Genomic DNA, 25211 nt, shown 5'->3' with positions numbered 1-25211 from the left:
AAATTTCAGGGGTCAAAATTATCGACGGCATCGACGGCAAAAGCCGGCGTGCCCAAGCTATTTGCCGTGCTGCCCCTGAACTTTTCGTGATCACTACCGCAGAGAGTTGCAGTGCCCTTTTTCTTCAGTTGCTGCAGTGCCCTTTTTGTCAATAAAGCATAATAATAGAGTCCAAAGTATGAATAAAGTAATGATGAAAACAACAAACTGACTCCGTCGGCTTTCGTTTTCTCAGTGCATGTCGGCACATTAGCGTAGTAAGCATATACATTGTCTAGGCTACCTCGTTTCCCGTTCTCTTACTGAATACAGAATGTTGCAGTCCTACTATCGTCCTTGGGTACGGGAAACGAGGTTCAAGGGCATCCCATAATTTCTATTGGCCCCGCCTTCGACCATTCGTCATCCCATACGTCATCCAGCATCATCAATGAAACGCAAAGCATTATGGGCTACTATGAGCGCTTAAATTACAGCGTGGCTATTATTGCCGATGTTTGCACACCCACGTCGTTGCCTACCAACCGCGCTGTATTAGCGGGGGTAATACTCATGGTTGGGACGTGGACTTTGTCCACGTCTTTGTTACATGGCCATGATGACAATGCAGTTCTGAGTTGAGTTGAGTTTTCTGAAACTGTTTATATTGTTACGGTTCGCGGTTAAGGATGTTATATTTGCTGAGCGGAGGCTCCGCGACCGAACAGTTGTTCCCCGACTCACCCGATTCACCCAGACGTTGGCCGTATCGCGCCACCGCTATTCAATCGGGAAAAGACTAAGACGACGAATGCAAAGAGGAAGAAGAAGACGTACAGAAGAGTAACGGGGTTTATTATTATTTACACACATAAGCAAAAAGAGCAGTCACGTTTATTTACAGGGGACATGAGACGCAGGTGACACAGTGAAAATTACGAGCTTATACAGACTTAGTTACTACCCAGGACAGCACGAACCAAACAAACTCACGTAGGCAAAATGGGGAACTTGCAGGCAGGAATGGCTGGAAAGGATGAGCAGGTGGGATCACAGGGCACAGCAAGCAGGTCCACTCCGGGCGGGAAGCGGGGAGCCGGCAGCTCCTTGTAATCCGCTTTACAGCGCACACCGTCAGGGCTTCACGCGGCTGGTTGAAACGGGGCTGCACTCCTCTGTTGTATCTCTCGTGTAGCTTGTTTCGTAAAAGCTCCTCGGCTTTCTCTTGGACCCTTTCTTTTGTCGTGTCCCTCTCCACGCAGCTCAGCTCGTATTTTTCTTCCTCTCACTTCCCTTCCAGCGCGGGTCTCTCCACCCAGCTCAGCTCAGCCTTTCTCTCACTTCTCTCCAGCTCATCTGCGATCTCAGCACGCAGCTCAGCTCAGCCTTTCTCTCACTTCTCTTTAGCAGCTGCGATCTCACCACGCAGCTCAGCTCAGCCTTTCTCTCACTTCTCTCCAGCTCATCTGCGATCTTCACACCCTTCTCGCATACCGTTAGCGTGGGTCTGACACGCCCTCTTCGGTTTTGGTACCGCCCTCTCCCCCCCTTGCTCTGTTTCGTGACCTTGTATGGTAATCCCACGGGCTTGTCTCCTTATTTGGGCATCGCGCCGACGGCACGCCCCTCGTGGCGAGCCACGGGCTTGTTTCCTTATTTGGGCATGGGGCTGCACAGCCCCGCCCTTCTTGGCGCGCCCTGGGCTTGCCTCTCCCTGGCGACCCCGCCCCTCCTGTTCAAACAGAGCACGGAGCACATTTTCACTATAGCAGCGAATTGAGAGGGCGTGCACCCCATGCTTGTGAACTGCTTTACCCACAGATGGAGAGTTTGGCTGGGAAATGGAATTATTGAAGGGGAGCTATTCTCTATTGATTCGGTGCAATGGAGTGTCATTCTAATGGAAGACAAGGCCTTACTCTAAAACACATAATAAGATATAAGCTATCGAACAGGGGTATTCTATGATTGGCTGACGTGTTTGCTTTATGGACTAATTATGGGACGCCCTTTGACCTTTACACACTGGAGCAAGGAGGCTCAGAATAAAGCAATAATAATAATACACACAATTAAAAAAAAAACACAATCCTCATATCCGCAACAATATTCTAAAAATACATTATTAAAAAGTCTAAGTTGATTTACTTGTTCTGTCAGTAACATTTCCCTGCCTGTTTAAGTTACCGACACACTTTGCCTTTGTGCCCACAACAATAATTCTAGATTGCCTTGGTGCCCCTCAAACCCAAAAGAAAATGCCTTGGTGCCCCCCAAACCCAAAAGAAAATGCCTTGGTGCCCCAAAAGATTTGAAGTCATCAAAGGCAAACATTGCTGTGCCCTCCCTACAGAGTAATTCGACCCCTGAAATTTGCATTTATGTTTATTTTAATTATACAATGGACGACAAAATGTACATGTTTCATGATATTTGTTATATTATATCACCTTTATCTATCAATATTGTTGAAATGAAGATCAAATAGCTGTATGTTGAAATATGTTGAAAAAGTCAAAACTTTACATGGGGTGTACTTACTTTTTCACGTGACTGTATGTCAAGGGAGACAGCTCTAATTTCCTGTTTGACATTGAGGACTTCCATCCATTGTTGAGAAAGCAGAAGCAGCATGTCCAGAGTAGAGTGACAAGGTCTGAAACCAAATTGATGATCAGAGATCAAGCCATTGGAGAAGAGGAATGATTTGATATCCGAAGCAATGATGGATTCCATGACTTTGCTGATAATTGGGAGAAGGGTGATTGGTCTGTAGTTGCTTGGATCTGTTTTTGCACCTTTTTTCTGCAAAGCGGTGATGTTGGCTGATTTCCAAGCAGATGGCAGATGATCTTGAGCAAAAGAGAGGGTGAAGAGAACAGAGAGAGGGAGTGAAAGAGCGGAAGAACAGGATTTTAGGACCCGTGGGCTGATGCGGTCAGTCCAGTTGCAGAATCAGAGTCGAGGGTTGACAGAAACTTTTCCACCTTGTCAGGAGGAAAGTACAGAGTCCAGGAGCAGCTGAGTACGACTGGGTACAGAGAGGGATGGGTTTGGGACACAAGATTTAGAGGCAAACACAGAGTTGAGGCATTCAGCTTTTTCACGTGCGGAGTCAGCCGTGTAGCCGTTTGGGGTGAGGGAGGGGACGGAGGGAGAACAAACACCAGATACAGATTTGACCAGATGCCACCAGGATTTGGAAGAGGGAGACAGATAAGAGAGTTCGGTCTTGAGAACGGAGAGATATTGATTCCTGGCTCTCCTGAGGGTGGACACACACTTGTTTCGGGCTTTGTGAAAGGAAATGAGATTTCCTTCCGTTGGATTTGCTTTCCAGGAGATGAAAGAAAGTTGTTTCTGGGCAACAGCCTCACCACAGGATTCCGTGTACCATGGACGGGAGGAAGGGTATCACAAGCCTCGATTCAGTATACAAAAAAAAAAAAAACAGAAAAAAACTGAAGACGAGATGGGATAAATCTGTGCATGAGAGAGAGCAATTTACCTTGGAAGAATTCCCAGGATGAGTTGATGTCAGAGGCGGTAGAGATGGGAGACCAGTCCAGATGATTGATGGCTGCTTGAAGACCGTGCCAGTTGGCCTGAGTGAAATGCCAGCCTCATCGACGCTGAGGAGGATCTCTGAGAATCGTCAGAGAGATGTCCACTTTAACAAGCACATGATCAGAAGAGCCGATTGGAGCAGAAGAAGAGCAGCATTTTCAGGGAAGTTAGTCATAACCAAGTCCAGAAGAGAAGATGCTTCGTTGACTGAGATCCGGGTCAGGAAATTGACAGATTGTGTCAGTCCCAGTGAGTCACAGAAGTCCTTTGCTGAAGAGCCATGGCTGGTGAGAGAGGTACCCACACCCAGCCAACTGGCATGGTGACAATTGAAATCACCACATATGAGGAAGAGAGAGTTGGGATGGGTCGATAGAAGTTGGTCCATATTATCAGACAGCGAGATGTAGATGGAGTCATCACTGTTTGGTGGACGGTACAACACACATATGAACAAAAGGTGGGAGCGAAGGGGAAGCCGTAGCCAAAGGTATTCCTGGGGGTGAGGTGGGGAGAGGGCAGTGCAGGGCGAGTGAGGAAGAGAGTTTTTTAAATAAAGATAGCAACCCCACCACCAGGACGAGGCTCAGGTCTATCATACCGGAGGAGGGAGTAACCTGGGAGAGATACCAAGGAATCAGAGACATCATGAAGGAGGAAAGTTTCTGTTAAGCAGATCACGTCTGGTTTGTCAGAAGCAACCTGTATGGAGAGATCAGTCAGGTTTGAGTGAAGGCCCCGGATGTTTGAGGTCCATACCGTTAATGAAGAGGAAGGGGGAGCATCGGATACAGAACAGGGGGAGGGGGAGGGGTAGAGTAAGATGTGGAGGAGGAGGAAGTGGTAGGGAGAGCTGTTGAAGGTGTGTCAGAGATTTCAGAATAGCTTGGAGAAAGGGAAGAATGGGGCGGACAAAAGGTTTGATGGTGATTGGCTGAGGCACAGTGAGGTGTTTTTTGAGGATGGGGAATAGCGAGGCAGAAGGTTGGGGGAGATGAAGGTGAAAGTTGGAAGGGGGAAGAAGCGGGGAGGACGCTTTGAGGAGGAGGGGTGAGAGGGGAGTCTCGGAGGGGAGGAGCAAGGGAGAGTCTCGGAGGGGAGGGGTGTGGGGGGAGTTTAGGAGGGATTTGATCTGAGTTGATGATTTGATTTGATTTGAGTTATAGTTCTTTACTGCTGCTGCTGTTGCTGCTGCTACTACTTTACTAGCAACGATTATTCCCACCTACTTGTGGGGTGAGCTGGGAAAGGTTTTTTTTTTATAGCTCAACTCATTCTATAAGGCTCACAACCATTCTGTGTATCCATCCTGAAGCCAGCCAGAAAAATATTCTTACAAAAATCAAGGCCGAACTCTCCAACCAATCTACTTTCTTGAAACCATGATGGCACCTTCTCAAGTCGGTGTCTGGGGTATTCTCCCCCTCCACCTGTCCCTTACTTCAAACGGCGTTGCTGCCGACTCTGCTCGAGATAAGGCCCAATGTGTAAACTCCGTCTCTGCCTCCAAATCTCGTGTCCCCAACCCATCACATTGTGTCTCCATCATACCCCAATATACCCACTGTCTCCTGGAATTTGTGTCCTTCTCACCCGAGAAGGTAGACAATATTCCATCCTGCCGAGACATTGCTTCGGCGACAGCTCCAGATGACATCAGTTCCCATGTTCTTAAATCCTGCTCTGCTGTTCTTGCTTCCCCTCTATCTCTATATTCAGTCTGTCCCTTCTCATTTTGCCACCTCCCCCTTGAATGGAAGTCAACAATCATCATTGCCATCCACAAATGGGGTGCAAAATCTGACACTACCAACTATAAACCAGAGAGATTGCTCACAATTGCAAGCGAAGTAAAGGAATCCATCATTGCTTCTGATCTCTCTATCCTGTTCTCAAACAACCCGATTCCAATATTACTCCCTCTGCTCTCAGTCCTCTGACCCTCCCTATCTACTCCAGGATGCCCACATTCTTCCAGTCACCAAATCCCAATTGAACTTCCAAACTTCAGGCTGACTGCACATCTCACCTCTTAGTTCTCAATTATATTATCGAAGAAACGACCTTTCAGAGGTTGTTCTATGGTGCTCTTCCCTCCAAGGCTTCAAGCAAGCAGTGCACTGCCACCTCTTATCCTCAAATTTGGCCGAATGATAATTATTTCTCTCATTAACCTTTCCTAACCCAACCATCTCACTTGCTCGTTTCAGTGTTTCCCCCCCTTCACTTATCCAAAGGTGAACGGAGGTTATGTTTTCACCCCTGTCTGCTTGTCTGTCTGTCTGACTGCCTGTCAGCAGGATATCTCAAAATGTTATGGATGGATTTGACAGAAACTTGGGGGACACATTGGGTGTGTGACAAGGACGAATCGATTACATATTGGTGAAGATCCGAATACGAAAATTTTGTAAGTGATTCTTCACATTTAGAGATAGATAGGGCCAAATAGGAAAAGCTGTATAGTGTATAGCATGATATTTCAAAATATGGTGGACCGATTCGGACTAAACTTGGTGGACATGTTGCGTCTGTGACAAGGACGAATTTAATTGATTTTGGTAAAGATCCACATTGGGATACAGCCTATCAGTGAGATATAAAGCGTAAATTGTTCACTGTTCAGCCTGGCGGCAGTATTCGCTCTACTGAGTGCAGTTCTAGTTCATTCCTTTTACGTTTGTCCCACTGCCTGATCTACCTTGCTCTTCCATGAGCCTTGCTCCTGTAAAGAAAAAAAGTCATGAATTGGCTAGCCAGGCCTGACATTCAATTCAAAGCGATTTGCGATTTGCAATTTGTTCAAAGTGCTGGCAATAAGTTCCGTAATCTTCACAAAAGACACCGTGGGATCCATAATGTCTACCAACTAATTGCTGGATGATGGGACACCCAACTTATCGTCCACCCAATGAACATCATGGTGAAACACCCGACATGTAAAATATCAATCCGACATTTTATAGTCAGCTTGGAAGTCAAACCTTGCCAAGTTCAGAGTAAAGTGTGCTACACTACACCTTCCTGTCGGACCAATCATATCCCTCGATTCTAAAGACATTTTAAATAAATATCAACGTTTGGTTCTTAAAGGTCATGTGACTGTTTTATATACAAGAAACAATAAGAAGTCTTTATTATGAACAATTAATATTTTAAAACTAATTTTGAAATTTATATATTACGAACAATTATGAACAATTTTTGAATTACCTGTCAGCAAGCCTGTCGTTTTGCTTCCATGATGTACCAAAACAAAATGAGATCAGTTGAGTTTAATTTTGTGACATCATCAACATGATCATCTATTTCCCCATTTCAAACAATTTGAGTCAAATGACAGAAAAACAAGAAGAAAAAGAAATAAAATGTCATAGTCCCCGCCGTGGTTTTAGTAATTTCGCTGGACGGAGTTAAAGGCTGTCAGTCGGTCATCTTTGGTCAGATGACAAAACAAGGTCCTCTGCATATGTATATTCATGTATTGTCTTTGTGCCAAGTTTGAAGAAAATTGGTCCATGCATGTCCGATAAATGGATGGGGACACGTTTAAGTAACAAAATGGCCGCCAGTCTGCCATCTTGGATCTGATCTCGAAAAACAATGACATGCATATGTAACCCATCGTTCATTATCTTTGTGCCAAATTTTAAGATCGGTAAATGCATGTCCGAGAAATGGGTGAGGACGTGTTCAACATCGGGTTTTTTTGGGGGGGGTTTTGTATACAAGATCGAGGCTCGTGTAATAGCTAACATTAATCACAAAAAGACAAACTGACACATAAAATATAAGATAACGGGAGCGGGAGACAAGATGGGGGGAGAGAGAGGGAAGCACAGAAGTACAATACTTGAGAGCAGGGAAATCGGGAGATCTATGGGAGGGAGAGGGCTTGGGGGGAGGAGGCACGGGAAGGCGGCGGAGGTGGGTGGAAGAGGTATAAAACACATTGACATTGCTCGGACTTCTCGGACAGAAGTCGTAATTTCAAAAAAAAAGTGGGTCTGGGGTGAATTAACGGTGGTAGAAAAGATCACGGTTTTGGATGGGGGAAGACAAGAGATGGTGGTGAACAGCTGTTTTAAAGACCTGGAGGGAGGAGTGGGAATGAATAGAGTGAGGGAGTTTGTTCCAGAGGCGGGAGAAAAGAGGAATGAAAGAGTGAATGTGAATAGAGAGTCTTGATTTTGGCAGTTTAACCATAAGAGGGTTGCAAGCAGCTCTTGTGCAACCTGTAGGAATATTTGGGGGACAGAGCACAGACAGCTGAGAGAGCTAGGCCGGAGAGGAATCGGTAAAACAATGGCCGCCAGTTTTACAACTAAAATGGCCGCCAGTCAGCCACCTTGGATCTGATCATGAAACAAAATTAAGTGCATATGTATAGCGTCATGTATTGTCTTTGTGCCAAGTAGGAACAAAATTGGTCCATACATCTCTGAGATATAGTTGTGGACACACAGACGCACGGACGAGAGACCAAATCCATAAGCCCCCGTTTCGGACTAAGTCCAACGGGGGTTAATAAAGTATAAAAAGTAGAATGCAAAGAAATACTACACAGATCCAGGTAGTTACAAAGACTATTTTGTTGACATGGATTAAATAAATTGATCTTCATTGTTTTCAACATCTGGGTCTGAGTTCCCCATTTATTCATCCAAGTTGTGGAGGAGTCTATTAATAAGCAAAGCTTCTAGAGTATATATCCCCATATGTTACATATAAAATGACAAAATCAACAAAATGACGAGAATGAGGAAAATAAATAAAATAACAATAAAAATATCGGGAAATAAAGGGAGTGAGAAAGGAAAACAAAAAGGAAAACAAAAAGAAAAAAAACATTTCCACCCAGCAGTTCATGGATTATCGCCCCACTGCACAGTTTGCTGGAGTGTTTGATTGACCTTTATCCACAGCAATAAGGGTCAAGTGGGAAGCTGAACGGCAAGTATGGAATACACGAACGGCAGGGAAGGAAGGATGGCAGAAAACTTGACTAATCAGGAAGAATGCTGACTTACGAGAATCTGTTTGTTGAATTTGCTGAAGTAATGAAGATTGGATTATTGGGATATATTGTGCAGCTTTTGGTGTTCCATCACATCATTTTTGGTTATTGCCACATTTGGGGATTTAAAATTTACTTGGTTGTTTATTACACAAGGAACCACTTGTCTTTATTAAAAGAAACAAAAACGTTTTTCATTTGCTTCGAAAACTCGAGAGTTGTTACTTGGTGCAACACCTTTGAGCCGTACAACACGAGTAAGCCTGAGAATTGAGTAAGCATACTTTACTGATTTGATGCCACACTTAAGAATAGAAGGGCAGAATATTCATGCCCCATTGCATCGCACCGAAGAGCGACACTTTGTCATGCTCGTTATTAACTTGCATGAATGTTTTTGGTTCACGAGTTATCAAGTGACCACTATATTCGTCATATGTGTGTGTGTGTGAGTGTGTGTGTGTGTGTGTGTGTGTGTGTGTGTGTGTGTGTGTGTCTGTCCACAGCATAACTACCCGATGATATCATCCCATCTTGATGAAACTTGGGTGGGAGGTTGATATCATGATCTAGTTGTGTCCTGCCGAGAGTGGGCGTATTGCGCCCATTGTGGGCGGAGCCACGCCCGAAAAAGATGTCTTTTGAGGGGGTAATCGAGTTCAAGCTACATCTTCTCCGAGGGGTTTGGTGGAATCTGACAGGGGTTTCAGTATTTGGTTAGGCCAATGTCATGTGTCTAGCCCCACGGAGCTCGATTTTTGATTTTTTTTTCATTTTATTAATTTATTTATTTATTTATTTTTTTCATTTCATTTTTCACCGAATTTTCGGTATTGTGTAGCTAACTAACCTCAAAACTGATTATACATTATTTTCTATCTCATTTCAAGGTCAGTAACCTTCGTTTTGACATTTCCGGGCCTGGCCTGTCCAGGCCTGTTTCGGTTACAGTCCGTCCTTTGTCATTGAATACCGCTCGCTCGTGAACCATCGTCGTCTCATGACTTGTTATGACATTATTTAATCAAAAACATTCGTGGAGAGACGTCATCATTTTTTTGTGCAAAGAAGGTGCTAACCCAAACCTAAACAACTCAGGCTCCAAATAAATCCACAGAAATATGATAGCTGGGAACGGTGACTTTTTTTTTTTTTTTTGCATACAAAATCGAGGCTCATGTGAGAGCTAACATTGAACACACAAAAACATAAACGGACACATAAAACATATAATAAAGGGAGCGGGAGACAAGATGGGGAGAGAGAGGGAAACACACAAGTACAACAGTAGAGAACAGGGACATTGGGAGATCTGTGGGAGGGAGATGGTTTGGGGGGAGGGGGCAGGGGAAGGGAGAGTTGGGGGAGGTAAAAACAAATGGACACTGCTGGGACTTTAAGGAAAGAAGTCGGTATTTCAAAAATGTGGATCTGGGGTGAATTAACGGGGGTAGAAAAGATCAAGGTTTTGACTGGGGGCAGATAAGAGATGGTGGCGAACAGCAGTTTTAAAGACCTGGAGGGAGGAGTGGGATTGAAGAGAGCAAGGGAGTTTGTTCCAGAGGTGGGAGAAAAGAGGAATGAAAGAGTGAAGGTGAGCAGAGAGTCTTGATTTTGACAGTTTCACAAGAAGAGGGATGCTGGCAGATCTTGTGCGACCTGATGGAATATTTTGGGGACAGAGCACAGACAGAGCTGGGGGAGCTAGGCTGGAGTGGAGTCGGTAGAGGACAGAAAGACCACCCACCTGCCTGCGGTGAGTGAGTGAAAGGCTCACAGATTCGGCTTCATCGCGGGAGATTCCAATGATTCTGAAAGCTTTGGTTTCAACAGCGTGAAGCCGAGCTAGGTGTGAGGCAGGAGCACCAACCCAGAGGGAGAGCAGTATTCCATTGAGCTGCGGATGAAAGCTTTGTAAGTGGTGAGGAGCTCAGGTGTGCCAAGGAAGGACTTCGCATGACGGAGGATGCCCAGTCAGCAACTGGCTTTGGAGGCCAGCTTGGAAAAGTTGTTTTCCCAGGAAAGATCATGGCAGATAGTGAGACCCAAAAGCTTGAGTGACAGAACTTCTTGGAGAGGATTGTTGAGAAAGTAGATGGGAGGGTTGTCCAGATGGTCTTTTCGGAGAGACAGAGGAGAGTGTGCGATTTGTCAGGATTGAAATACATGTTGCACTTGTTTGACCAGTCTGTGATTTTGTCCAGGTCTGCAGAGAGTGAGGAGGCTGCTGCCTGCTGATCTGAGGGATGAGGTATTGAGCGGCAGAGAGTGGAGTCATCAGCAAAGAGGCAAGTGAATAAAAAAAAATGTATGCAAAATTAAAAAGGCAATGTCGGGATGACAAACTACAGTCTAAAAAAGGTCCAAAACAAGATAGGGATGAGGTTGGTTTAGAGAGTAGCTAACAGTATTGCCATCACATAATCCCTACATCACTGCCTCCAGACTATTGTCTCGGGCTAGGCCGAGCGAGAAGTATTAGAAGCTCCGATATTTCATTTCTGCATAAGTATAAGAAGCTCCAATATAATTTCAGGGACTTCTTGCAGCTTCTGTTGTCTTTCCTACTTTTCTTTTTTTTATCAACTTAGAGTAACCAATCACAAATGGAGATAATTATAGAATGCTGTTATTGGAGATGTTCATGCAGTTTGTAAGAAGTTGATGATCATGTACTGATATTATAACATTGTACTCAGGCTGCTAATTTGTAGAGTCTCAGTATGTGGCTACACTACAAGAGTAATCAAGTACTGGTGCAACCAGTGGAGTGTTTGTAGAAGCTGGAAGCAATAACTGATTAAGTGTAAATAAGGCAGTGATGTAGGGATTTTTATGTGATGGCAATACTGTTCGCTCCTCTCTAAACCAACATCATCCCTATGTTGTTTAGGACCTTTTTTAGACTGTAGTTTGTCATCCCGACATTGCCTTTTTAATTTAGCAGAATTTTTTTTATTCACTTGCTTCTGTAATTTTTTACAACTAGTGAGGTACCCGTGCACCCATGCTATGCACGGGTGGGAGGCCAGAAGCAAACAGACAATGTAGAACCGGCGAATGCTAAAGCATGAAACCAATAAATTCCACAGTACTGCAGCACCTTCAGTCGCACGTCAGACATGGACAGCAAGTTCATGAAGGACTTCCATGAAAAACGAACCCATTCGCAAACAAACGGGTATGTTCACGTGTAGAAACATCGATCGTGGGTCCGTGGCGAATCTGCATATGGCGATCCGCGAAGTTCAGGATTGGAAAGTAGAAACCATCACGGCATGTCGTCATTTACTTGAACTCGATATCTCATTTTTTCATTCCAAACAACATAACTCCAATCACACATTAATCACAAAATAAACTTTTAACAACATTGTTAATGTTTCCTTCATTGTAAAAACTACCAAGTCAACAGTTAAAAGGATTTTGAGCCGATAGGTGTTACAGCCTTGGCAAGATCGATGGAGAGAGCGATCTGTTAACGTATACACCGCCCAAATAGCTATGTGGAATTCTCTCATGAAGAGATGAAACTCACGTCGTTTGAACTTTGGCCGAGGTCATTATTTACTTTTAATGATGTTTATATACGAATTGGGCTAGCGGCTAGGGTGCCGGCTTAGGATCCTAGGATCCTGGGTTAGAATCCCGGTCGATCGCTGAATTAACGCCAGGGGGGTTGACTCAGCCTGTCATCCTTCCGAGGTCGGCTAATTGAGTACCAGTTCACTGGTAATTCCCTGTTTGTCGTTAAAGGCGGCAAAAAGGGTTGGCGTCAGGAAGGGCATCCGGCCGTAAAACATTGCTTCAAAAAGAGGACCAAAAAACAACAACAACCACGGTTCCCGAAAAAGGCCAACCCCCGCTTTGCGGGGAAAAATGGCCTCTAAAGGTGGTTATTTTTATATATACTAGGGCATGCCCGTACTATATATATATATCTAAAATTATATCCCCCCCCTCTATTTACATGAAATGGTTTGGTCCAAAGCGAACGGCTTGCGAGTACGGTGACAACCCCCCCCTCTATTTACATGAAATGGTTTGGTCCAAAGCGAACGGCGAGTACGGTGACAATCCCCCCCCTCTATTTACATGAAATGGTTTGGTCCAAAGCGAACGGCTTGCGGAGTTTGGTAAAGAAATCGCCATAGCTCGGTAACTACTTGTCCGATTAATATGAAACCTTGAAAAGGCACATCCTCAGGTCCCCAGCAATATACCTGGCAAGTTTCAAGTATATCGGACCCGTGGTTGTCGAGAAACAGCGGTCACAGACAAACATACAAACATACAAACATACAAACATACAAACATACACACAGAGATTACTGGAATTATAGATAGATATATATACGAATCAAAAAGAAGATAATTAGTTTTGGGTCGTCCTTTCCGCATATCTCGTGGGATTGTGAGTTGGAGAGACGACCGGATGGCGGGGAGGGGGTTGGCATTCTCTCAAGCAGGGATGCAACCCATGTCCTTATAAAATGTGTTTGTCCGAGGTCACCGAGTCCGATCGGTACAGCCGATCGGTGCAGCCATGCAGCGATCGGTGCAGCCGTTTGTATGGCACCTGGGAAAATAACGTTATGCGGGAGTCCAAACCTGAAAATGCTGGAGGAAAAAGCTGAAATTGGAAAAACAATATAGCCTATTTTACTCCAGGAGATTCCAGGATTACCCACCCAAAATATCGTTGCGATCGGTTCAGTCGTTTTTGCGGTACCTTCGAACGGACGGACAGGCAGACAGACGGACCGACATTTGGTGAATTATAGTGAGATTATTATTATGAACAAGAAGATGAAATCCCGGGTTTGAGCGATCCCGTTTTTTCGCTTTATTTTGCTTTTGACTTGGTCTGGAGAACTGAAAAGGGATCCCTACCTCGACAATCAACTGAACAGACCAGGTAGGCTCTCATATGTAGCCTAAGCGAGTTTTTAAAGAAGCTAATCCAACTTTAGTTTTGCATGTAGCAGATGGGACCAACGTTTTTTCCCGCGCCATCCCTACATAGAGAGTACTTGCGTACTCTCTGATAGAGAGGATTTTCCAGAGAGTCGGAGAGATCACTGATGAAGACCAGAAAAAGCACAGGGCCCAGAACAATGCCTTGAGGAACTCCATCCTGAACAGGAAGGGGAGATGAGAGAAATCCATTCAGGGCCACACGTTGGCTGTGACCAGAGAGGAAGACCACAAACCATGCGTGGAGATTTCCATGGATACCATAGGAGAGTTGGGTGAGCAGAGCGGGGTGCCAGACCATATTGAAGGCATGTGCTATGTCAATGGAGCTGTCTCTGATTTCCTGTTTGGCATTGATGACCTCCATCCATTGTTGAGACAGCAGAAACAGCATGTCCAGATTACAATGACCTGGTCTGAAACCAAATTGATGATCAGAGATCAAGCCATTGAAGAGGAGGAAGGATATGATTTCTGAAGCAATGATGGATTTCATGACTTTGCTGATAATTGGGAGCATGCTGATTAGTCTGCAGTTGCAAGGATCTATTTTTGCACATTTTTTGTGTAAAGCGGTAATGTTGGCTGATTTCCAAGCTGATGGCAGATGACCTTGAGCAAAACAGAGGGTGAAGAGAACAGAGAGAGGGTGTGAAAGACCGGCAGAGCAAGATTGTAGGACCCGTGGGCTGATGCCGTCTGGTCCAGTTGCAGAATCAGAGTCAAGGTTTGACAGAAACTTTTCCACCTTGTCAGGAGAGAATGAAACACAGTCCAGGAGCACCTGGGTACGACTGAGTCAGGTGGGCACAGAGAGAGGCGGGTTTGGGACACAAGATTCTGAGGCAAACACAGAGTTGAGGCATTCAGCATTTTCACGTGCGGAGTCAGTTGTGTAGCCATTTGAGGTAAGGGAGGGGATGGAGGGGGAACAAACACCAGAAACAGATTTGACCCGAGGCCATCAGGATTTGGAGGAGGGAGACAGGTTTGATAGTTGTCTTGAGAGTAGAGAGATATTGTTTCCTAGCTCTCCTGAGGGTAGACACACACTGGTTCCGAGCTTTGTGAAAGGAATGGAGATTGCCTTCCGTTGGATTTGCCTTCCATGAGGAGAAGGCAAGTTGTTTCAGGGCAACTGCCTCGACACAAGATTCAGTGTACCATGTACGGGAGGAAGGGTATGACAACTGAAGACGAGATGGGATAAATCTGTGCATGAGAGAGAGCAATTTACTTTGGAAGAATTCCCAGGATGAGTTGATGTCAGACGCAGTATATTTGGGAGACCAGTCCAGATGATTGATGGCTGTTAGAAGACCGTGCCAGTCGGCCTGAGTGAAATGCCAGACTCGTCAATGCTGAGGAGGCTCTCTGAGAATGGCGTATTGGTTTGTCCACTTTATGTCCAGAGAGATGTGTCCACTTTAACAAGCAAATTGTCAGATGAACCGATTGGAGGAAGAAGAGCAGCAGACATTTGGAGGGAAGTTTGTCATAACCAAGTCGAGAAGAGAAGATGCTCCGTTGACTGAGATCCGGGTCGGGAAATTGACAGATTATGTCAGTCCCAGTTGGTCGCAGAAGTCCTTTGCTGAGGTGCCATGGCTGGTGAGAGAGGTACCCACACCCAGCCAGCTGGCATGGTGACAGTTGAAATAACTACATGTGAGGAAGAGAGAGTTGGGATGAGTGGATAGAAGTTGGTCCATGTTATCAGACAGCGAGATGTAGATGGAGTCATCACTGTTTGGTGGAGGGTGCATCCTCTGCTTGTACATTAGCCACATTTGCAGACGACTTTGAGAGCAGCGAGCCCGTTGAGGTAATCATCACGGGTCAGCACAACCAGCAAATGCAACAGACCCACCAACTGTTGCTCATTTCAAAGCCTTAATCATATCAAGGATTGCCATATCAAGGTGACCGAAACATCAACGGAACATATAATTTTTCAATGCAGCATTTTCACCATTATCCACAAACAATTACGCAAGTCAAAGGTCTCAGCATGATAGGCCCATTATCGATGGCCGGCATCGTATTCCAAGCTTCTTAAGCTGGTCAGTTCAAATCCCTAGCTAACTTTATTGCTCGTCAAGAACTGGTGACAAAATGTAGCTTCATTACTGGGATCCCTAAACCAAATTGGAATCGCAATGGAAGGACGGACAACAGTTTCCCATATTTTGTACCCAGCCTTCAGCCAGAAATTTGTTACCCTCGATTCTGTGGAATGCAAAGGAATTGTGCAGACTGATTAAATGTCTCACAAAACTACAATCACAGGAGAACATTGTCCTAGCTTGATGCAGAAATTGCAACAGGCCTTGAAGGACAAACGCCATGGGGCATTGACCGAAAGTGTACTTTTGTGTACTTCTCCTCCATGACAACATGCCTTCATACAAGGCCTGTGTGGCACAGACAATCATTCGTCACTGTGGCTTTCAGCTGCTGGAATGCTGGACCACCCCCAATACAGTTGGTTACGATTCCTTAAGTGGAGGAAGAGACTGAAACAACTGAGAGTTGGGTGAAGGAGCAGTCCATACATTTCTTCGATTTACTGGTATGGACAGTTTGAAGGACAGAGGGAGCAAATTGAAGTGTTGAAGTCAAGGGATATTACATTGTTACGTTTGTACGGAGTAGGCAATGATTACCTTAGCCCAGGTAGAATTGTATTGGTCGTGTGCTCTGACTGTCGTGAAGAAGAAGAAGCCTTGTGTACATAAGTAGGAAATTTGTTTGGACCGGATGTCGTGTAAGCGCGTATAAGTGTCCCCATGAGAGGGGTGGGGTTATGTCAATTCGTTAGGGATTATGGGTAATTAATCCCCTGTATGTAATGGTCTCTGTTATTTTTCCTCTGTTCATCTATCTATAATTCCAGTAATCTCTGTGTGTGTGTGTGTGTGTATGTGTGTATGTCTGTGTGTTTGTCTGTGACCGCTGTTTCTCGACAACCACGGGTCCGATATACTTGAAACTTGCCAGGTATATTGCTGGGGACCTGAGGATGTGCCTTTTCAAGGTTTCATATTAATCGGACAAGTAGTTACCGAGCTATGGCGATTTCTTTACCAAACTCCGCAAGCCGTTCGCTTTGGGCCAAACCATTTCATGTAAATAGAGGGGGGGGATTGTCACCGTACTCGCAAGCCGTTCGCTTTGGACCAAACCATTTCATGTAAATAGAGGGGGGGGGGGGGGATTGTCACCGTACTCGCAAGCCGTTCGCTTTGGACCAAACCATTTCATGTAAATAGAGGGGGGGGATTGTCACCGTACTCGCAAGCCGTTCGCTTTGGACCAAACCATTTCATGTAAATAGAGGGGGGGGGATATAATTTTAGATATATATATAGTACGGGCATGCCCTAGTTATGACAATGCAGTACACACACAAAGCTAGAAATCGCGCATTTATAACACAAAATAAAAGTGACCGGAACAAGACATTGAACAATACCACTGGTGCATGGTGCTGGCAGCAGCCACATCACCACATCAAGCAGGCAGGCCCGAAAGGCCACGCCCGAAGAGCACCCATTGGCCAGGACACCAAGAGCAACAAGATGGCCCTAGCTGATAGGAGTGGACACGCAGACGTGAGCGGATGACGTCAGAGTCGTGAGTACAAAGGAGTTGGAGGACCGCCATTTTCTCTCTCATTTTCTGTGTTTGGTGGCGAATGGTCATATTCCCAACATTTTGTCTCTTTGGTTTGATCGCTCTCTCCGGGCTGGCCTCCATGGCGAACGGTCACACATACGGTGCCTCTTGAGCTGGACTTGGAGGTGTTGGTGGAAGGTAGACGCATTTGCGTGCTTTGTTTGTGTGGGGTTCCGATTGAAGGCATGGCCGCATTTTCTTTTCCTTGGCACGTCGGTGTTGGTGAACGAGATCGACGGGGACGAGTAGAATGGGCGCAGCCTGCTGACTTCGCGCTCGGCGGCTAGAGGAGTGGACTGCACAGCGAGGCCTAGTTCCCGCTCACGGGCAGTGCAGCCTGTGGTTACCCTGCAAGGACGTGGAAGCCTGTGACGATCCGGGACGATTCCTGACGAGGTTCAAGAGCCACTCAGAGCTAAGTGCCACACACACACATTTTTATTTTCACCTTTATTTTTCCCTTTATGTGTATACGGGTCTGTTTGGGGACGTCCCATTTAAGAATCTTAATTTTATTGTGCATTTCTTTGTTACCAGCATTTATTCAATAAAGCCGGTATTTTTGTACATTTTCATTCCCTGTAGGTTTGAGTTAATTGTCGCAGGTGCGAAGATGTCTGGTGGACCCGTGCAGGTAAGCGCTCGCGGCCCTTCCCCCACTCCCCCACGCATATAAAGAAGGTCCGCCATTGGATTGAACGCCTCGGAGTTAAAGCTCGTTTGGTCATCTGTCACCCTGCAGAGAGACACACGACAATATATTGAAAAATAACAAGTCCGTGAGTCTTGGATTTTTGTGATTACGTTGTTCCAATAACTTTTTGAATTTCCATTTGAAACACCAGAATTGTACCTATAGGGATTATTTTCAATGCATTGGAAATTCCTCCTGGAAAACATCCAATAAAAGGCTGTTTGTTTTGAGAGTGAACACCAAGCGGTTGGGGTTCATTTCATTTCGTATCATCACTGCCTGCCATTGGCGAGCACACTAATTCTACATAATTTGCCTCTGCCAGATCCTTTGGCGTACATGTGCCATGCATGAGCATGCCACAGCTGAAGAGATGGTCCATGGTATCGGGGCCAAGGCCGCATTCATGTTAATCACCTGGGGTTTACATGAGGAATAGTCTCAGGGTTCCGCAAGCATTTCTCTGGCGTGGCACCCGAGGTCACTCCAGATACCATCCAATGCGAGTAACGGAAACTAGTTTTCTGTAGCATTCATCAATCGTTCACGTAACCCGCATCATGCATGTCGAGCTAGCACAAGAACCCTAATTCCCATGTTGCAATAAGGCTTGCAAGATTCCCTCACGGCCATCAGAATATAAATACATACATACAATAAATAAGCAACTGGAACGGCACTCGGTGGAGCACATACCTCCACCAGGCTAAATAGTTTACGTTTTGTATCCCACTGATAGGCTGGATCTGGATTCGGGCCTGAACCAAAATCGAATCAGCTTGTTGTGTTTTTTTTTTTTTTTTTTTTTTTGTTTGTTTTTTTTTTTTTTGTTTGTTTTTTTCTATACTGAATTGAGGCTCGTGAAAGAGCTGACAACCGCGAGGGAAAGACAAAGACAGTACATGGGGACCGCGAGGGAAAGACAAAAACAGCACATGGGGACCGCGAGGGAAAGACAAAGACAGTACATGGGGACCGCGAGGGAAAGACAGTACATGGGGACCGCGAGGGAAAGACAAAAACAGCACATGGGGACCGCGAGGGAAAGACAAAGACAGCACATAGGGACCGCGAGGGAAAGACAAAGACAGTACATGGGGACCGCGAGGGAAAGACAGTACATGGGGACCGCGAGGGAAAGACAAAAACAGCACATGGGGACCGCGAGGGAAAGACAAAGACAGTACATGGGGACCGCGAGGGAAAGACAAAAACAGCACATGGGGACCGCGAGGGAAAGACAAAGACAGCACATAGGGACCGCGAGGGAAAGACAAAAACAGCACATGGGGACCGCGAGGGAAAGACCAAGACAGCACATGGGGACCGCGAGGGAAAGACAAAGACAGTACATGGGGACCGCGAGGGAAAGACAAAAACAGCACATGACAACCGCGAGGGAAAGACAAAGACAGTACATGGGGACCGCGAGGGAAAGACAGTACATGGGGACCGCGAGGGAAAGACAAAAACAGCACATGGGGACCGCGAGGGAAAGACAAAGACAGCACATAGGGACCGCGAGGGAAAGACAAAGACAGTACATGGGGACCGCGAGGGAAAGACAAAAACAGCACATGGGGACCGCGAGGGAAAGACAAAGACAGCACATAGGGACCGCGAGGGAAAGACAAAGACAGTACATGGGGACCGCGAGGGAAAGACAAAAACAGCACATGGGGACCGCGAGGGAAAGACAAAAACAGCACATAGGGACCGCGAGGGAAAGACAGTACATGGGGACCGCGAGGGAAAGACAAAAACAGCACATGGGGACCGCGAGGGAAAGACAAAGACAGTACATGGGGACCGCGAGGGAAAGACGTTGTCATCACATAATCAACTCATCCACCTTGTTTTGTCATAACTTGTCCACAATCTTTTGAGATATCATGTTATATATAGTTTTGGTCCCATCTCTCAATCGTGAAGAATCTCTTTAAAAAAAATAAAAAATATTGTGCCTGGATCTGGATTCGGATCTTCACCAAAAATGAATCATTTCGTCCTTGTCACACCCCACCTGCCCACCAAATTTCGTCCAAATCCATCCACAACTTTTTGTGATATCCTGCTCACAGCCAAACAAACAGACAGTGGCGAAAACAACCTACGCCCACCTTTGGTGGCAGAGGTAAATGGGTAAATAATTTTGTTTTGGCAGACCAAGCATTGCTCTTTTGTAGTGGTCACTGGTCATAGAAAGAAATTCGTATGCTTTGATATTCCTCTTGTTTCATTATCTATGCTTTGTCTGAAAGCTCTTATGATCCATGATGTCATGTGGCATTTACTTCAAAAAAAGGAAAATCCAAAGCTACCCAAAATCTGCTGTTTCTCCAAAAGTTAAACTTGTAACTTCATCCAAAGATCCAGGCACACCCATCCCTGCCTGGCCCAAGCACAGCGAAGCAATCAAATAAAAGTCCGTGTCACCATCGCATCATGCTTGTCAGGGTTCCATGTGCTTGCCTCACAAATGAGAGGACCCAGATTTGATTCCTGAGATGGGCGAAGCAAGTTCCCATACTCCAAATGCCCTGGTTTACCAATCAGAAAATAGAAGACCAGTTGTTTGTCGATTTGACGCTCTATATAAATCTGGGTAAGGGTTCTGTCAGCGTCGACAGCAAGTGGTCTGGTCTTCTTTGAGGTACTCCTCGCTACCAGGTTACGCTGCTTGCTAACTCATGTTGTGGTCACTACCCAGAAAGCACATCATACTGAATTTTTTCTTCATGCTATCAGGTGTCCATAGCCACTGTGAATGGCAATGTCCAATTACAGAAGGATTTGTTTTCATGTATGAAAGTTTCCAAAGCAGCATTGATACTCATTATGCAAACATACTGATGTGAAAAAACAAAATTCTAAACCAGAAGCTACTCTATTACACAGACATTCCTTTATTATTATTTCATATCCAGCCTGTGGCTGCTGGTTGCATCATTGCAGGGAGCAAATTCAACTCATTTTGACGGAGAGACCTTACTCACGACAACACGTTACATAGTGCAGATTAATGGCATTAACCCAACATATCCAAAGAAAATGTGCCTCGTCCCCACACAGATGCATGAAATGTGCTTACTCATTACAGAGGTTAATGTTCTATTTTTTCCACTCCCACTCATTGTACATTCCTACAAACCCTTGCTTTCCAACACGAAACTTCAACAACATGCACATTAGGTTTTTCAAGTGCTGACGTGTCAATTCTTTTTAATTGCACAAGACAAACAATTATATGCATTTGCGTGTGCGACCAGACCAGCTTTGCGAAGTGGCATGAACAATGCATAGAGGTCTCACAACAACTTTAGAGCTTTCCAACAGCTGTCACGAGTAGGGGGTGAGGCGAGGACATAATTAACAGAACAATAGCACCCAAAGTCAACAATAACAGAGAACAAAAGTGATAATAAAACGTTTTCTTTTGAAAATCTTGTTACAAAGGATGCTACCTGCTTTGTCACACAACCGAATCCTATAACACTCTCAAAAGGGAGCACCTACTCCCAGGTTCACTGTGCTTCTTTAAAATACAAAAGGATGCAGACAAAAGGCATCTTCAGCTTCCAAAATTCCTGCTCACCCGGTCCGTGCACCCTTCCGCCAATGTTTCCGTGTGTGCTTCCAACGCTCTCACCCTCTGGTCTTCCAATAGAGATCTGCACTCTAACCTCACAGATCTGTCCATCCAGGTTACTGCATCTAACCCGGATATTGCAGATCTCAGGAAAACTTTTTTTTTTCAACAGGATGACCTGGACTCGTCTATGTGGCCCTGGTTATTGGCTCCTCTGCTCTGACAGGCCTAATTCCTACACTGGTGGTGGTGTTGCTATGCATGTACATTCCTCCCTTCCCCACAACCCATGCCATTCATTGGTCACCCCAAACCCTATGGACTACATTTAGGCATGTGCTCCTCTCTGTAACAATGCATTATTTATTTATGTATTCTTCTGCTCCCCTCCACCGCACCTACCCCCCAACCCTAATTACTTGATACATGAGGCTCTTTCTGCAAACAATGACTGCTGTCTGCTCACCCTTTCATTCTTTCTAATCTGTAGGGACTAATTGCCACCATTGCAGCAGGCTTGGTGTTGCCTCACACACACTTCAGTACATGGCCGAGCCAGTCATTCTGTGGAAAGATAGGATTTGCTCATTCCACTTATTTTGCAACACACATATCCTGAAATGGCAACCATTTATTACTGTACCAGGTCACATCATGCATTTCCTTTAACTTGTCCTGTTCCTCATCAGCACCTCTGGGATATTCTCACCATGTGTTGGTAAAGGTGGCCATATCTTTGGCAATTTAAATTTTAAAAGATTCAAGGTGAAGACATGTATGGGAGGATTGCTTTGGCCTAAAATCCACTCTCTCCAGTCAAGATTGGTTCATTATCACATCAGCTCCTAAGAATGATTGCTCCTGGAATTTATTATACAATGGACACATTTCTCTTCTTCACAAGCTAATTCCATCCCACATTAATCTTTTCTGTCCATTATCTCAACTCTGGTACACTGATGTGTGTGGTTGAGCCAGGGCAAGAAAATAACTCTCATTCTCCTCCTGGAAGGCAACCCCTTCTGATAGCAACCTGCAATCTCTCTGCACAGCTAGGAACCCTTGTGTATTTGTCTAATGAAGAGCCAGTGCCCAACCTCAACCTCATATGCGATCCAAATTCACCAACCTCTCACAATCCTCCAAATCCTGGTTGGAGCTGGTCAGGTCTGTGTCTGGAAAACATTTCCCTTCCATTCATTCCCTACTAAAGATGGAGTCAGCTCTGCTGAGTTACTGCTTGAGAAAAGGCAAAGTTATTGAACTCTGTCTTCACTGAAATTGCCAAGGTCCCACATCCATCCATCCCTTCATGTACCCACCCTTTCTACCTTTACAGAATGTTCCCTGTAGGCATAGCACATGGACTTCTCCCCTGCAACAGTAGAAAAGCTTCTTACCCAGCTTGACACCTCTACTGCACATGCTCAAGTTCTCAGGAACGTCAGTCCTAACAGTTAGGGCAATCTCTCAAGCCTTTGATAATACCTGACAGGCAGGCTTGATTTCCAAGTTGTCTTCATTTGATATTCAGGGTTCACTGCTGAAGTGGTTAATCCAATTTCCTTAAGGAGTGGAAATTACAGGTGATCCTTGATCGTGTCCTCTCCCATGATCTTTCCCTTTTGGCCAGGGTTCCACAAGACAGCAAATTAGGACAGATACTCTTGATTGACAGCAATAATCTGCCTGATTCTCTTCAAAACCAGCCTTACCATTTTGTAGACGACTCCATCCTGTGCAGAACGACACATCACATTTGTGAAAGGTTGGACACTGCTGAATTACTTTTATTAGACCTGGAAAGATAAGTTGTTCATCACCTACTTTGAACACACCATTCAATGCAGGCAAGTAGTCACACGCTTTCACATTGTCTCTCCGCAAGGATCAGCAATCAAACTAGCCAATCCACTTCCCTGGCCAACAATTGGAAGAGGTGGAGTTCTTGTCTCACTATCTGCCATAACGTTTCATGGGTACAGACCATACCACTAAGCTAGCATATCAATGGAATATTTCTCCAGACTGAGCTGGTGCTCTTGCTTACCATCTTGCTCTTCTTAAATGAGTCAAAAACAAGGCCTTTTGTGCCTTGCCATCTCAAGGCAGGAGGCAGATTCCCAAAGATGCTCCTGCTGCATTTTCTTAACTCCACTCTTCCCATGGCTCTCCAGGTCACATGTTCATGCAGACACCCTCATCTACTCATCCTCCCACAGTCCAGACTAGTTGCCCACCTGTATTCAATCGTCCCCATATTCTCTGGATTGTGCAATCATCTCCCCGTATCTGTTGTCTCATCTTCCTCACTTCAGTCTTTCAGATGCACTAGCCATCACAACCTCAAGTGCTCACCCATACACACCCACGGTCTGTTTTACACATTTATTCTGTCCCATCCCGTTCCTCTTTTTTGTTTTATTTCTCCTTTTGTATGTGTACCACCACCCTTCACCCACCACCCTTCACCCACCACCCCTTCACTCCCCTCAGCACAAGATGCATTGGTAGTTTGTGATCCTCCGGCCATTTTCCATTCAGCTGTAGACCCTTTTGTAAACAAGTAAAAATAATTGTAAATAAATAATTAACAAAACAAACGAACCATATGTGTAAAGAAAAGAGAGGTCAGAATAATGTGCGTTTCAAACCTGTCGCAGGAAAGTGATCGGCTGCTGTCCCATAGCATGGCCATCCCCGATGTTTGCACGAATCACCTCTTCAAATGGCCATTTCACACCCTGAGGGACACATGGCTGCAGAGTCAAACAAGGTACACTCGCTCACTGATCATGCTAAAATAGTCAGAACGCAAACCAATACATCCTTGCCTCACGCGTCGTCAGAACGCGTCCTTGCTTCAACCAAGCAAAATAAATTAAACTTCAAAAGTTAGTTCTTCAAATAGTTTATGGAGAATTTTCTTTGTATTTAGTGTGAAGCCAACTGTTCCATCTGCAGAAATTAGCAGTCCCTTACTAAATTTTTTATAATTACTGCATTAAACATTTTTATATTTAGAGGTCTTCAGGTAAAACTAAATTTGCTCCTGATTTACCACTGTATGAGTTTGTATTGCCCAACACAATTCAACCAATGATCAGATTCCATCAACATTAGAAAGTGTGGCAATTAATTTTCAGTTCAATAAGAGTACAATTAATTCATTCAGGACAATTTAACAGTAATCAACACCATTAAGAAAATTCCCATCAATGGAAGGTGCTCAGAATTTATATGATAACCAAAAGGTGTTTTTCCTTTTCTTTACAAGAGTGAGGCTTATGGAGAGCAAGGTAGAACTGACAGTGAGACAAACATCAAGGGAATGAGCGAACAGGAAGTAGGAGTGGGAGGGGAGGAAATGCTGAAACTAGCAAGGACGATGGTTGGGTGTTAATGGGGGTAAATAATAAATGAGAATCATGGGTCAGCAATGGGTTGACGAGATGGCGGTGCACTGTCTGCTTCAAGTCCTGGAGTGAAGAATGAGACAGAACAACCTCTGGAAGGTGGCTCCATAGACAGGGAAAATAGGCATACGGAAGTTGAGGTGTGCAGTCAGTCTCGATTTTGGAAACCTAACGACAACGGGGTCAATGGAAGAACACGTGCATCTTCGAGTTGATAGGAATGGTCGGTGGACAGAGCAGACGGCGCAATATCGTTAAATAGATGCTATAAAACATAGAGACCACAGACCTATC

At 45.1% G+C, this 25211-nt stretch overlaps 1 protein-coding gene across 1 annotated transcript in view; it reads right to left on the bottom strand.

The window, feature by feature from the left end:
* The window catches only part of LOC137414836 (alanine aminotransferase 1-like), a 112855-nt gene that overhangs the window by 76460 nt on the left and 11184 nt on the right, over window positions 1-25211 (bottom strand). Inside the window, 1 exon segment of the mRNA XM_068100367.2 lies at window positions 24156-24245. Within this exon segment, the coding sequence (XP_067956468.2) occupies window positions 24156-24245 (90 nt within the window).

This window comes from Myxine glutinosa, chromosome 9 (genome assembly GCF_964187855.1).
Source record: "Myxine glutinosa chromosome 9, kmMyxGlut1.1, whole genome shotgun sequence".
NCBI classification, from domain to species: Eukaryota; Metazoa; Chordata; class Myxini; order Myxiniformes; family Myxinidae; genus Myxine; species Myxine glutinosa.
The sequence above is the reverse complement of the archived record's forward strand: the minus strand, read 5'-3'. Positions and strand labels throughout refer to the sequence as shown.